Source organism: Acinonyx jubatus, chromosome C1 (assembly GCF_027475565.1).
Source record: "Acinonyx jubatus isolate Ajub_Pintada_27869175 chromosome C1, VMU_Ajub_asm_v1.0, whole genome shotgun sequence".
In the NCBI taxonomy this organism is placed as follows: Eukaryota; Metazoa; Chordata; class Mammalia; order Carnivora; family Felidae; genus Acinonyx; species Acinonyx jubatus.
In genome coordinates this window covers 20,713,001-20,726,420 of record NC_069381.1, presented here as the reverse complement: position 1 = coordinate 20,726,420, position 13,420 = coordinate 20,713,001, and the positions used below count along the sequence as shown (strand labels likewise).

Sequence of the window (13,420 nt, the reverse complement as noted above, 5' to 3'; positions counted from 1 at the left end):
AGCTGTTCATGTTAGCCATTCTGACTGTTTTGAGGTGGTATCTCACTGTGGTTTTGATTTGTATTTCCCTGATGATGAGTGATGTTGAGCATTTTTTCATGTGTCGGTTGGCTATCTGGATGTCTTCTTTGGAGAAGTGTCTATTCATGTCTTTTGCCCATTTCTTCTTCTGGATTATTTGTTTTTTGGGTGTTGACTTTGATAAGTTCTTTATAGATTTTGATAGTAACCCTTTATCTGATATGTCGTTTGCAAATATCTTCTCCCATTTTGTTGGTTGCCTTTTAGTTTTGCTGAATAATTTTTTTAAGTGGCTTCCAGAACACACAGTATTCTGCACAGGATTCTGACAACATAGTAAATGGGATTATTATTTCTCAGATGTATGTATGCTGCATCTTAGCCGTAAACAAGATATGGGCTTTGTAGCTCTGAAACTTACTAACCATCTATAAAAAAGCAATGTAATATTAATACTGATTTCTTGTGTGGGTCATTTTATTTGATCCTAAAGACCCTATGTAGTAGCTAGAATGAGCATATATCATAAATGCACACTTACCACTAAAGACCTAATAAAAAATCTCTCACTTTTGTAAAGTGTCCTATAGTGTACAAAGTCCTTACGCATATGACTCACTTGATCCTTATAATAGCCCTAGAAGGTGGGCAGAAGTAGAGAGGAGTACCAAGTATCTTGGTGAGAGGAATGGGTATATGGATAAATATGAGCTCCCAAAAGAAGTTGGGTTAATCAACTATCAACTGTCCCCTCTCTTCCAGCACAACATGCCTTTCTGGAGAATCACAAACCATGGAGACCTAGTGTCCCTCCACCAGGCTTTGGAGCTTGATTTTCTCTAAGAACTGGAATGAAGACCCTTCCCCATGAGCTCCTTTTCACTCCTGAAGGGAGCTAGAGACTGAAACTGTCTGGGAACTCTCTCTGTCTCTGTCTCTGTCTCTGTCTCTGTGTGTGCGTGTCTCTCTCTCTTTCTCCACGGAACACTGGTGAGAACACAGAACCAACAGCTGCAAGGGATGAAGCTTATTTTTGCTAAGAGTGAGCTGCAGCCCCGTGTTCATCCTCGTGTAGAGGCAGGAGACAGTTGGATTGAGAGAACAATAGACTCACCGCAGCTACAGTGCTTTTAATTCTTCTGGTTTTTGTTTTGTTTGATTTTGTTTCAAAAAATGAAGAAAAGAAAAGGAAATTCTTGGGGCAGAGTTGCGCTCTTAGTTCATGACCAGTTTGAGAACTGCTCTGAACTTGCAGTTAACAGGATAAATGTGGCAGACTTTTGTGACACCATCTCTCGCAGTCTTTGTAATCTCCTTAGCTGTAGAACATATTCCCAGGGAATGTACATGTTATTTTTATAGTTAAGGGTCTGGTCTCTGAAGCAGGTTTTCCCTCCTTTCTTTTTCTAGCAAGAAAGGGGTGTGTAAAGTTTCCTTGGAAAATAGCGATTGAAATATCTAAAATACCTCTCTGTGACAGTAGCACCTCTTTAGCTGCTCCAGTGGTCTGCTCTCTAGGGTGGTTTCCTTCCTGTTCTTCCATCTCCTAGTTTGCTGAACTGTGGGGCACTGGACACTGATTAACTTTAGACTTTGGTGTTTCCCATCCTAGAAGCCTTAGTCGCTTTTCCAATCCCTGTCCCCCTTTAACCAAATGGCACAACCCTAGAAGTTCCCCCTCTTAAGACAGTAAATTCTAAGCCTTCAGCTTGCCTCTATCCAAAGGCTGTGTCCCAGTGGGCTTACCTCCAAACTGGAGGAAAAGGACTAAGGCTTCGTATGAATTTCTGCTGCTTTGGCTCTTGGAACAAGAAGATTCCATCTTTTCCTCCTGCAGAGAAGCACCCTTCCCCAACAGATGCTCACCCCTACAGCCTTCTCTTCCTTCTTAGTCATCAGTACTAGATTCTTGCCCCTTTCCTGCCTTCTGTACCTCACATCCACCTCCATGCAGCTCTGGCCAATCCTTCGGCTTTGGACCCAAGAAGTTAAATCAAGTCTAAGAATAGACTCCTAACTACATTTGACTTCCTTTGAAGCCCTTAAGCCAAGAAAGGTATTCTGGGCATATATTTACCCAGATCTCTGCCTGCTTCTCAAATCCCATTATAAAATGGGAAAACAGAAGGCCAGAAAGACTTTCCTGATTTAAATGAGGGTGCTGGAGCCCTATTCTATGCCTGAACATTTACTCCTGGGCCAAATGGAGGAACATCTCTCACCCTGACCTCTGGGAAGATCGGTGGGTGCCGGGCAACTAATCCCAGCCTTACAGCCCAGCTGTGTTTGTGGATGCTTCATCCCTCCAAGACCAACCAGGGCATCTGCTCAGGCACGATCGACTCCCTAGAGCTGAGGAAGTTCAGCCTCTCCCAGGCCGCATGGAGAAAGGTAATCATCTAAGCACCTCAGGTATGCAGTCTGGGTCCTCAGTAGGAGGCATCCCTTGACCAACCCCAGCTATAATTGCCTGCCCTCCAGGACACTGCATATCCATTTCCAGAGATGTTGCAGCATAAAGAGGCCAGACTCCTTCCAATGCCAGGCCACCCAAATAGCAGCAGAGAAAGGCTGATATACACATTCCTTCAGAACTGATTGAGAAAGTGCTTCATTACTCACAATTTTAGGGGAACAGTTTTGGGGGAGGAGTTGAAGTCAGTGCTCATGACTCAGCTGCCTCTTTGGCCTTGTCTCCATTGGCAGGTGGGGGAAGAGACGGGGCATGTACTCTGAGGCCAACTTTCCATGGTCTATGTTCAGCATAGCTGTCCAGATGCTGCTCTGCCTTGCTTGATAATTGATCCTAGAAATCTCCATGATGGGTCTTTCTTCCAGGGCCCAAGCTCTCCCCATACTGGCAGTATTAACTGTTGGTTTCTTGCACTGGACATAGGCCATCTGGTTGGCACTATACTTCAGGCTCGTGAGGCTGTGGATGTGGGTACCCCCATCATGCACATAGGTCCACACGCAAACACTTCCCTCTCCCTGCCCTTTGGGAGAAGCTCTTTATCCCTGTAATATGACTTGGACCCCTCTTTCAATGGCATTTCCTCCTCCCCGCCGTGACTGCCCAGCTTCAGTCTTTGCAAAAGGAACTTGAAATTGGCTAAAAGAGGTGAGGAAGCTCTATTGAGCAGAACAACCTCTGCATTTTTCTGGTTATTGCTGCCCTCCTTATAAGGCAGACAGAAGGTGGGAGCTTCCTGATTCCTCTTTGCCAAAGTGAGTTGTCCAGAGAATGCAGTGTTCTTCTTTTACCCTGTGTTTTCTTCCTCCCCAGCACAAAGATCTGGAAAGGAAAGTAAGTGGGTAGCACCAAGAGCTCTTGGAAGCTGAGGGCCAAAGGATACAGTGGGTCATTTCTTCAAGAGGGAAGCCTCTTTATGTGAAAGTGTCCCCAGGAAATTAGCCACGTGATGAGTCTGTCCCCCAGCTGGGCACTGTGGGTTCTATAAGATGGGTCTGCACATTTCACGGTGAGGACTGTCTCTAGTACGGGATCTGAAGTTGTCAGATGTGTCCTGGGTTTAAGAGGTGGCTTGACTTTCGAATGTAAAACTGACTGTGCCTTAGCATCACTCTGTCCCAATGCCCCTGGGGCGGCTGCTGGTGTCCAGGAGAATAGATGCCTGTTCCAGATTTAGATGCCTATTTGGGCTTTTATTTGGTTTGGGGTGTTCCTGTCTTCTGCAAGTTGGGGGTGGGGGGCAAAGCTAGTGTCCCAGGAGACTTGTGCCACAGCTTGTTCGCAGTTTACACAAACTCACCTTTAAAGCTCCAGGTAGAACCTGATTGGCAAACTCTAGCTGCAGCATGTGGAGCACCAAGATGTTCACTGCTTTGAATGGGTGTCAGTGCCACTGAACCATGGGGGAGAGGAGTATAGAGGCAGAGCCACATTCTTCCCCTTCCTGGTCTAAGCCAACGGTGGTGAGTTTGGGTCTTCCTCTCCTAACTCCTGTAGAAGGGGGGCAGTTAGGGGCCTTCTTGAGGAGGCTTCTACTTCTTACCACTAAATTGGTTTCCGTTTTCATCCAAAAGTTGGAACTCTCCAGATGTTCACACTTACAAAGAAGCCAAATCTGAATTCTGGGATTCTAAAATATCTTAAACTATGAGGGAAAATCTAGTTCTGTCCCATCCCTGATTAGCAGGCCCTCTGTCCCTTCCTCTCTGAGTCAGCTCCAACAAGCAAGGCTCCTTGGCTAGTTCCTGATGCACTGACAGGAGCCATCTCATTAAGGATAACTTCTATTCAAAACATGACCCTCTGGACTTCTGATGCCTCACTTAGCAGGAGAAGGCATTGAGTGGATTGGATATATTTATGTGACTGCGGGCATTCGTGGCTGTGTAGAGTCCTTGACCATAATGTTATATGTAATGGGAACTATCTTATAAACTTGAAAGAATAAAGTTTTTATTTTCTATACAGTTTGCTCCTGTGTCTTTTCTGAGTAGGATCAGCCCAGTTGCCCAGCAAAGTAGGCTCTAAATAGGCCTTCATTAGAAGAAAATCTGAAGAGCTCGTTAGAATGATGGCACCCTTTCAATAATTCAGTCATTAATTTCATCAAAAAAGTAAAAAAAAAAAAAAATTTGGTATAAATAAATGTACATGGGGGAAATAACAGAAATATTTTAAAATAACTTGCAGTGGAAAGTTTATTTCTTAATTGTTTCTAAAATCTATTGCTTTTTAAAGTTTAGGACTGGAATGATCAGAGCTTTCATTTGCTGTCAAATGTGCTAAAACTTAAAGAGAAATCAATACCTTGCTGTGATGAGCTGAAAATGCAAAAGCAATAAAACTGACAAACTGGTACCAAACCTTGCTTGATTTGGCCTGATTTCATGTCACATCAACTATTTTTTCTCATTTCATTTCTTCAAATTCGAGTCTGACTGTCCCTCACTGGTTTGGAAAACAGTTGAGAATCTATTTGCCTTTTATTCCAGTGAAGGAGGCCAGAATTTGGGTATAGCTTCCAAGTACCACACATGTCAGACTGTAAGATGTATTTTTTCCCAGATCAATTCCCCCTTAGAAAAGGGCATTGCCTTGGGGCCCTGGGTGGCTCAGTCGGTTAAGCGTCCCAACTGGATTTCAGCTTAAGTCATGATCTCACAGTCATGAGATCAGGCCCCGGGTTGAGCTCTGCACTGGGCGTGGAGCCTACTTGGGATTCTCTCTCTCTGCCCCTCACATGGGCTCTCTGTCTCTACCAAAAAAAAAAAAAAAATCTTAATAGGAATCTTGAAATTTCTAATTGTAAATAATGTCACTGTCATCTTTTTAAAACTGTAAACTATAGGGGCGCCTGGCTGGCTCAGTCCGTTAAGTGTCCGACTTCGGCTCAGGTCATGATCTCGTGGTCTGTGGGTTCGAGCCCCGCATCGGGCTCTGTGCTGACAGCTCAGAGCCTGGAGCCTGTTTCAGATTCTATGTCTCCCTCTTCCTCTGACCCTCCCCTGTTCATGCTGTCTCAAAAATAAATAAATGTTAAAAAAAAAACAAAACTGTAAACTATATACAAATGAAGAAGTGACTGCTTCGTTCCACAGGTTTTAGGTAGTACACTATGTTGTTTCAATTTAATTACATATTACCATCATTTGATAATTTCATTCAGTGATTATAGATTTAGCCAAAACGGTAAAAACACATTTTTTGGATTTTTCTCAGGGGAAAGTGGGGAATTGCCTAAAACACTGTCTTCTCTTTGAGTATATATGGCCTTTCCCCTGAACCCAATCTCCATGTATGACAGGAAGAAGCATGGAAAAGTAAATAGCACAATATTTGTGTTAGTGAAACCGTTAGGAAATGTCGGAGACTAGTTTGGGCGTTAAGCCCACCCACTGCAGTCTCAACCCTTGATATTCCCAGTGAGTTGAAAAAAATCACAGTGATTTTACTTATGGGATGTGTTTCTGTGTATTTAAATGTAGTCAAAAGAATGGTCATTTTTCTGAGGCTGTTAATATCCTATCCTGAGATGATGAAAATATTGGTTGGTAGTTTTTACTGCCTTCTGTTAAAATTAAGTTGGTAGCCATGTGGGCCATTTTACGGATCCGTGAAATTCAAATCTGGGAATCACTGGGCGGATTGATCCTAGAGATCCTTTCAGCCTTACCTTTCTATGTATGTCAGGAAGCAGGGCCTCCCCGCGCCCTCCCCCCGCCCCAACCATTATCTCCGGCATCCTTGGCTCTAGGCCAGTGTAGCCACACAAGCCTCCCCCACCAGTCGCTGCTGATTTGGTCTCTGGGATACAGTGCACCTGTGTGGTTCTGACCCTCATCTCCTTCAGGACTGAATCCATTTCTCAGGGACGCATCCCCTGGCCATTATATAAAATTCTAACTCCCACCCACAGCATGCATTCACCTCTCCCTGTGCCCTTTCCTTCTTTTACACTCTCTCATACAGTTTTATTTATCCTGTTTATTGTGTCTGCACTAAAATGAATAATAGAACTGAGACGATCCTGGGTCCCCTCAAGGGGATGACTGCACCTTTTCTTCTCTCCAGTGCCCTTTTCCTTTTCCTTGTTGCCCCAAACCCCAAACCTTCCAGAGCAACTAAAGTTGCACTTCCCTGGCATCACTGACCACCCACATCCCCTAAGCTGCCTCTTCACTGACCTGCTCCCTGAGCCCCCAGCAAAAAGACCTTTCTTCACCCAGGCTCTGGTACTCACTTCCTGATACTAAAGGCGTTTGTGGCTACTCCTGCCAGCCTAGCAGCACAGCAGGTTAACAGCACACACTAGCCTCGCTCCAGATCTGGGTTCTGATGCCCACCTGGCGACCATCAACCCGCAGTGGCTTACCATCTCCGAAACTTGGAGAACAAGCTTGAGAAGTCCAGCCTGTGCCAGCTGTCTTCTCTGGTCCCAGGACCTTTATCGATTTTAAGGGGTGAACTTCATGTCCCTGGCCCTTCTTTCCAGGTGGCTTTGAACTCTAGATTTAGTTCAGTGACACGACCAGGTTGGAGGGTTCCATGAGGTTTTAATAATACTGTAATAATACTGTTTAATAATACTGAACAAAAACAACACACACGTGTCCACTTGCAGAGACACATATGCGCACACACCTCTTCCTCTCCACATCAACTCTGAGGTAGAAAGTGTACTGCCTAAAGTATAAGAAACATTCTGGGCTGAGCCCTGGCCCAGACCACAGATTCAGAAGCACTTGGTTGAAAGGTGGCCCCTAGAGAGCAGGACCAGAGTCGGGGCCAGCGGCACAGAGGCCTTGGGAAGGTTGACAGGGGCCACTAGTTGGACATCCCCGGCTTCCACCGTGACAGCTTACTCAGGAGTAGCTGGAGAGGGTAAGAGATGAAGCTCGGGTGGCAGCTGACCCTGCTCAGGTCCCAAGGATAGAATGTTCCTGGCACAGAAATTGCTCCCAGTAAACATTTGTTGAATGAACTGAATGACGGGTGGGGCAGGGAGGAAGAATTCTGGAGAACACATCCTGCAGGTCCTGGACCTTCTAGCCCAGGATACGGAAACCAAGGGGTAGGACAGCACCTCTACCAATTTTAGAGGTGGCCAGGGAGGTGAAAATGCCAGCACTAGGAACTTTGGGGCACCAGCTATACTGGTTGGCAGGGGAAGGGGGGGGGGTCTCTTCTTTCCTCCCAAAGTGCCTTGTACATAACTAGGGCCCTTGAGCCTCCAGGGCCCAGCCTTTCTCATCTCGTTCTTGTCCTTGAAATCAGGCCTCTGCCTTATTCAGCTCTGGTCTCCAGTGCCCGGCACATCAGGCATTAAGTGCTTCTTGAGTGAATCAAGAGTGAATCGGCTCCACCAACTGATGCCATCTGTTCTGTCCCCTGCTGGGTCTGACCCTGCCTCAAAGGACCCCGTTCACCTCTCCCTTCTGTGGCAAAGCAGCCTCATCCCTAACCCTGGGGAAAAAGTTCTGAGCCAACTGGGCCATGCGCCTGTTCTGAGGCAGCCGACGCCACTCGAGGGAGCCGAGGCCTCGGGTCCCATCCACGCGGTCAGGCTCCCAGCGGCAGCTAGGGTGCAGCCAGCGGTAGTAGACAAGCCGCAGAGCCAGGCCCAGGAGGACGCAGACGCCGCCCACAGGCAGCAACGTCTGCAGTGGGATCCCACTGGGCAGCCAGGCGATGTGAGTCAGCCAAGTGACCGCCATGAGAACACTGTCACTCAGGAGGAACACCAGGTGGATGGCGGCGCGGCCTCGGGTACGGCCCTCGGCCACGTTGAACCAGGAGAAATAAAGAATGGTGGCCACGGTTGCCCGGTACAGCCACTCGGAGCAGGAATCTGGCATGAAGTCCGTGCCCTGAAGCCAGACCCAGAAGAGCAGTACCAGCCACAGGCCCAAGAAGTGCAGAGCCACATAGTGGGGGAAGAGAGCTGAGAAGAGGGCCACGACGAAGACTCGGGGCCACAGCAGCAGCAGGTTCCACAGGAAGTAGACCACAGAGGAGCCTGGCCCCAGGGGCGGCTTGGAGGGGAGGCAGGTGCGCAAGGCCCGGTGGTAGTCAAGCAGAGCCCACGAGATACCCACGAAGGATGTGCAGATGCCGACCCCTACAGAGAGCAAGTGGAAACAGGTGAGCCCTGTGGGCAGCCTGCCTGGCGCTCCCTAGCGGTCACAGCCCCCCAGAGGTGGGTGTGGCAGCCCCTGATAGCTGAAGGGAAACTACACCTGGAAAACATCCGTTCAGGCAACCAAACACCGAGCTGGGGTTCAAATATGGAGTCTGCCCTGCACCACAAAGCTTTACTTTTCAGGTACTACCATGGTGATATTCTTCACGGATGAAGGGGGTGTGACTTACCCTCATCTGCACCCTGTCACCCAGCATCCAGGACCCCGGGCCCTGGCCACACCCTGAGCATCTTCTGGGGCCCTGTAACCCCTTCCTTTCCCGGAAGAGCCCAAGGCTTTCTTGGGACTGAAAATCAGCAATCCCAGTTCCCCTTCTGTGGTCTCAGAAATGGAAGCAGGAAATCCCAGGGTTTCCTGGGTGAAGCCGCACTCCGGGCCAGGAGGGATGTCTCTGCCACACAGATAGGATGTCTCAGCTCAGGCTGGGCCTTCGTCTTGCTTGATTTCTCGACACTCCAAGGTTACGGTGGAGATTCTATCCCACCTCCTGGTCGCCCACCCTGGACTAGAAGCACTGGACCTCCAGGGAGGGATAGAAGCAGCGCTGGAATGTCTCTAGAATGCTTCCTCCCCTGCCCTTTCCCACGGTGGTCAGTCAACAGGTGTTTACTGGGAACCTGTTATGGACTAGGAAGCCCACCCCCACCCTGGAAGCAGATCTGTGGCCCATGTCCCTTTCAAACTACCTGGCTGATATCCTTCCAGTTTGCCCAGCACACCACATTCTCTGACCTGGACAAGCTTAGCCCACAATGTTAGGTAGACCAGGAGCACGTGCCCTGCGAGTTCCAGCCTGAATGGCCCCTGAGGACACTTATCCTGACCCCACTCCACCCCACCCCGCTCTGCAGGTGACCTGTAACATCTCAGCCGCTTCTGTCTGGAGTCTTAGCACACGGTAATTATCAATCTCCTTGTCTCCGAGCTCCTTGAGGGGACGAAACATTCTGCTCCGCTGGGACCCCTGGAGCCCAGTACCTGGCACATAATAGCAGCTAAATAAATGTTCACTAAATAAAGTTAGGAAAAGCTGTCTCTTCCCTCACTCCCTGCCTCCCATGCACATACAGTGTAGACTGGCTCCATGTAGCCCTGATCCTAGACACCCACATCCCTCAAACGGACAAAAATACGTGCCCAGTGGATGCTATGTGCCCCGGGCAGATTACTTCACCTTTCTGCACCTCTTCCCTCTCAGGTAAAATGGAGAGAAACGTAGCACAACCTGTAGGGCTGCTGTGCGTGGGAGTAATGCCGACCATACAGCACTTTACAGGGGGCCCGGCTGATAGCTGGCCCTCGATCGTCATGGCCGCTGTTACTGTCATTCATCCTGACTCAGAAGGCTAAAGGGTTGAACGCAGACCTGCCGGGCTAAAGGGTATTCTCCTGTTTTCTAAGCAGCTTTTATAAAAGAGTGAAAACACTCCTGACATTTGTCGGAAGATTTCCCAAGCCATGAAAAGGGGGGCTGGCCACTGGCCCCATCACTCACATTGGTAGGACTCGGCCCGGCCGCTCTGCAACACAATGGCCAGCACCAGCGTGAGCTGTGGAGTCGTCTCCAAGAAGGTCTCAAAGAGCCGCAGCATGCTGATGTCCAGAGTCAGGAAGTCGGCATAAGCCAGGTCAAAGTCAGAGGGCGCCTCCTGCTGCCACACCAGCAGCCCCTGCTGCAGCCCCTGCACGCACCTAGGCAGCACATACGGATGCCCCAAGGGGCCAGGTTAGTGTCCTGCGATGTTCCACCTTCCCTCCCCCACTGGGTAGATGCGGACGGGCTCCGATCCTAGTCTGTCACTTACATGCCGTGGGGCCTTGGGCACCAGTGACTTAACCTCACTGAACTTGTTTCCCATCGTAAAGTGGGGATCAATACAACTACCGCCGCTCCAGCTGGCCAGCACGTCCCAAGGTCATCACAAACCTTGTCCCATGTACTCCTTACAACATCCCCATTTGACAGATAGGGAAACAGGACGAAAGCGCTAATAAATGGTGGAAACAGGATTTGAACCCAAAGCTGTCTGAATTTCAAAGGCATACTATGAAATTGCCTCAGGTGATAGTTCTCAAATGTTAGCAAGCATAAGAATTTCTTAGGATCCTGTGGGGAAGGGGGGGCCACTGAGAGCTTCTGAGCCGGGGCAAAATAGGTCAGACTGTGCTATGGAAAGATCACCCTGGCTGTGGAGATGTGGGAGGGATGGAGGGGTTAGAATGGAAGCACAGATCCATTTAAGAGAACTGCCCAGAGTGATGGGCATGGAGTCCAAGGCAGAGTTAAAAGCGAGCCCAGAGGCTGGAGAGATAGGCATGGGTGACCGACCCATTGGCATGAGGGAGGTAGTGGAAGGTGCCCCAAGATCTCCCCGACCCAGAACTGACCTCGGTTGTCCACTGGGAGGTGAGCCCATTCACTCACTGTGAATTCATTCATCAGACATTTACTGTCACTTTTCCCGGACAGACTTGACAATACACTAAGGGAGCAGGGGGGCAGGCCCAGGTTGGGGCTCTCCCTCAGCAGGAGCCTCTGCCTCTGGTCCCCAAGGGCCCCGCCTCAGTCTAGTCACAGACAGGTAGAGACCCCATTTTCAAAACCAAAGTTCAGTATAGGCCGTCTGCCTCGTGCTCAGCAGAAACAGAAGGGAAGACACATGATACAGTTATGGATTCAGGGCTCATTGAGGCCCACTGGGACGGGGTAGGTGCACCCCTTCATGCCCGGCTGGCACGTAACTGATGCCTGTGCAGTCCCTCAGGCAAAACTCCAAGATTCCAAGCTCCTCTTGTCCACCCCTGGAGACTCAACGCAGCTTCGTCAAAGCAAGATGTGGAGAGCATCTGTGAAATGGATTCGAGAGCAGATCCCGCCTCCAGCCACCCCATCCCTACCCAGATCACATCACGTCCTGACTTCATCACTCAGCTCTGATCCCTTGGTTTCAGTTTCCTCAACTCGAGGGGGCCCTGCCAGTGCTGAAAAGGAGTACAATCCACACAGATTTGCTGGGCCCCAGCCTGTGCCCGGCCCTGGCTGGCTCAAGGGGCATGGATGAGTCAGACCCCATCTCTGCCCTCTTGCTGGCGCTGGGGGTGCGGGGGTGGGGCAGGGAGAACAAAAGTGGGAAAGAAGGGCTGAGAGAACGGGCTCTGCTCTGGGGGGTCCCGGCTGCTGAAGCTCCCCAGGGACCCAAGTAATCAAGCTGGCTGACATTTGTCGAATGCTTACTCTGCATCAAAGCAACTTACAGGTCTTAGTTCGTTTAATCCCTCCCAAACTGAGGCAGGCACTATAACCATCCCCACTGGAACAAAGAGTAAACTGGGACCCAGAGGGCTCAAGTGACTCGCCCAAGGCCCCATCCACAGCCAAAAGGAACACCTGGGTCTGCCATTACCCTAGATTCTGCCAAGACCCCCGGCACCATGCTAGTCACGTTCCCACTCTTGCCTTCGCTCCTCACAATAGCCCCCCCGCCCCTGCCAGAGATGTCTCTCGATTACTGCCGCCTTTTAACATAGGAGGAAACCGAGGCTCAGAGAACCGCAGGAATGACGCCACAGATGGTAAATTAGCTAGGACTGGATCCCAGAGAGGTCGGGCTCCAAATCATGTGCCTCCTTTTCTTCTCTGGGCTTCAGTTTCTTCCCCCGTGCCAGAGGGTAGGACTAGCTGGGCTCTGACGGCTGTCAGCGGGTGTTCTCTTTCTTTAGGGGCGGGGAGCTCACCTGTAGGCAGAGGTGCACACAAGGGCTTGGCTTCCCCCCCGGGTCCCCATCCTCTCCTTCCCAGCCCCTCCCCGGTGTCCATGCTCTCCCCTGTGCTACTAGCCCAGCTGCAGGTGCCGCTGGGCTCCGTCCCTCTTCCCTCCCCCCGAGGGCGGGGCGCTCACCTGTACAGGTAGCCCAGCTGCAAGAGATGCAGCAGTGCCAGGCAGCGGCCTGGGGGCTGGGACGCGTGCAAGCCGACGGGGTCGGCGCGCAACCAGACCCAGCTGAAGAGCTGCAGCGCCACAGACGCGAGGCCCAGCAGCGCCAGCACCAGCGCGGCCCACAGGTAGCGGCCGCTGAGCACATACTGGACGGCGGCCCAGAGGTCGGCGCCCAGGTCGACCAGGAAGGCGGCGGTGCCCAAAAAGCCCAGGACCAGGTCCCAAAGGAGCGCGGCGCGGGGCAACCAGGGCATGACCCGCCAGCCTCTCCCCCTCTGGGCTCAGACCCGCCCTCTGAGCCCGGGGTCGCCGCGGCAGGAAGGAGGCGGGCGCAGCTCCAGGGGCCGCCCAGCTCCAGGGCCCGGGCCTTCTGGGCGGGACTTCCCCGTCCCGCCCTGTCCGGGGAGGAGCAAGGCCCCGGGACCCCGCGGCTGGGGCGTCCGCCGACCCCACCTGTTTCCGTCTGCGCCCCAGACGGACGCCCGCGGCTGCGTTCCCCCAACCGGCGTAGGGGTACCCGCACCCAGCCCCGCTGGGCCCCGAGGACCGCTACGACCGGCCCGGGCACACTGCCCTTACTTAGCTCAGCAAACTTCTAATTGCCTCGTTTTGCAGTTGAGGCGAAAGGAGGCCCGAGATGACAAAAATGGCCGGGAGAGTAGCGCCCGAGCAACAACTGGGATCCCTCACTTCCGCATAGTTGCAAAACATAAAGGCCTGTTCCGATCCCCGATTGCGGGACTTCGCGAACTGAGGAGGCCTCGACTTCGGACGAGCGCGGGAGAGAA

At 51.0% G+C, this 13,420-nt stretch overlaps 2 protein-coding genes across 3 annotated transcripts in view; one reads left to right on the top strand and one right to left on the bottom strand.

Annotated features, from left to right (window-relative positions):
• The window catches only part of EYA3 (EYA transcriptional coactivator and phosphatase 3), a 96,633-nt gene extending 92,176 nt beyond the window's left edge, over positions 1 to 4,457 (top strand). For both annotated transcript variants that reach the window (XM_015075058.3, XM_015075057.3), the window contains one exon: positions 784 to 4,457. In XM_015075058.3, the coding sequence (XP_014930544.1) occupies positions 784 to 864 (81 nt within the window). In that variant the 3' untranslated portion in view covers positions 865 to 4,457. The remainder of the gene's footprint in view (positions 1 to 783) is intronic.
• Positions 4,458 to 4,972: 515 nt separating this feature from the next.
• XKR8 (XK related 8) lies at positions 4,973 to 13,413 on the bottom strand. Its single transcript, XM_027059923.2, has 3 exons — positions 12,594 to 13,413; positions 10,190 to 10,386; positions 4,973 to 8,612 (listed from the first exon to the last, which is right to left on the bottom strand). The coding sequence occupies exons 1-3, from the start codon at positions 12,884 to 12,886 to the stop codon at positions 7,903 to 7,905; spliced, it is 1,200 nt and encodes a 399-aa protein (XP_026915724.1). The 5' UTR covers positions 12,887 to 13,413; the 3' UTR covers positions 4,973 to 7,902.
• Between the last annotated feature and the right edge of the window lie 7 nt (positions 13,414 to 13,420).

Coding starts and splice junctions, on each gene's coding strand:
- XKR8 (XM_027059923.2), bottom strand. CDS start 12,886: ATGCCCTGGTTGCCCCGCGCCGCGCTCCTTTGGGACCTGGTCCTGGGC. Junction 10,387..12,593: donor CAGCTGGGCTACCTGTACAG/GTGAGCGCCCCG, acceptor TGTGCTGCCTAG/GTGCGTGCAGGGGCTGCAGC. Junction 8,613..10,189: donor CCGGGCCGAGTCCTACCAAT/GTGAGTGATGGG, acceptor TGCTCTCTGTAG/GGGTCGGCATCTGCACATCC.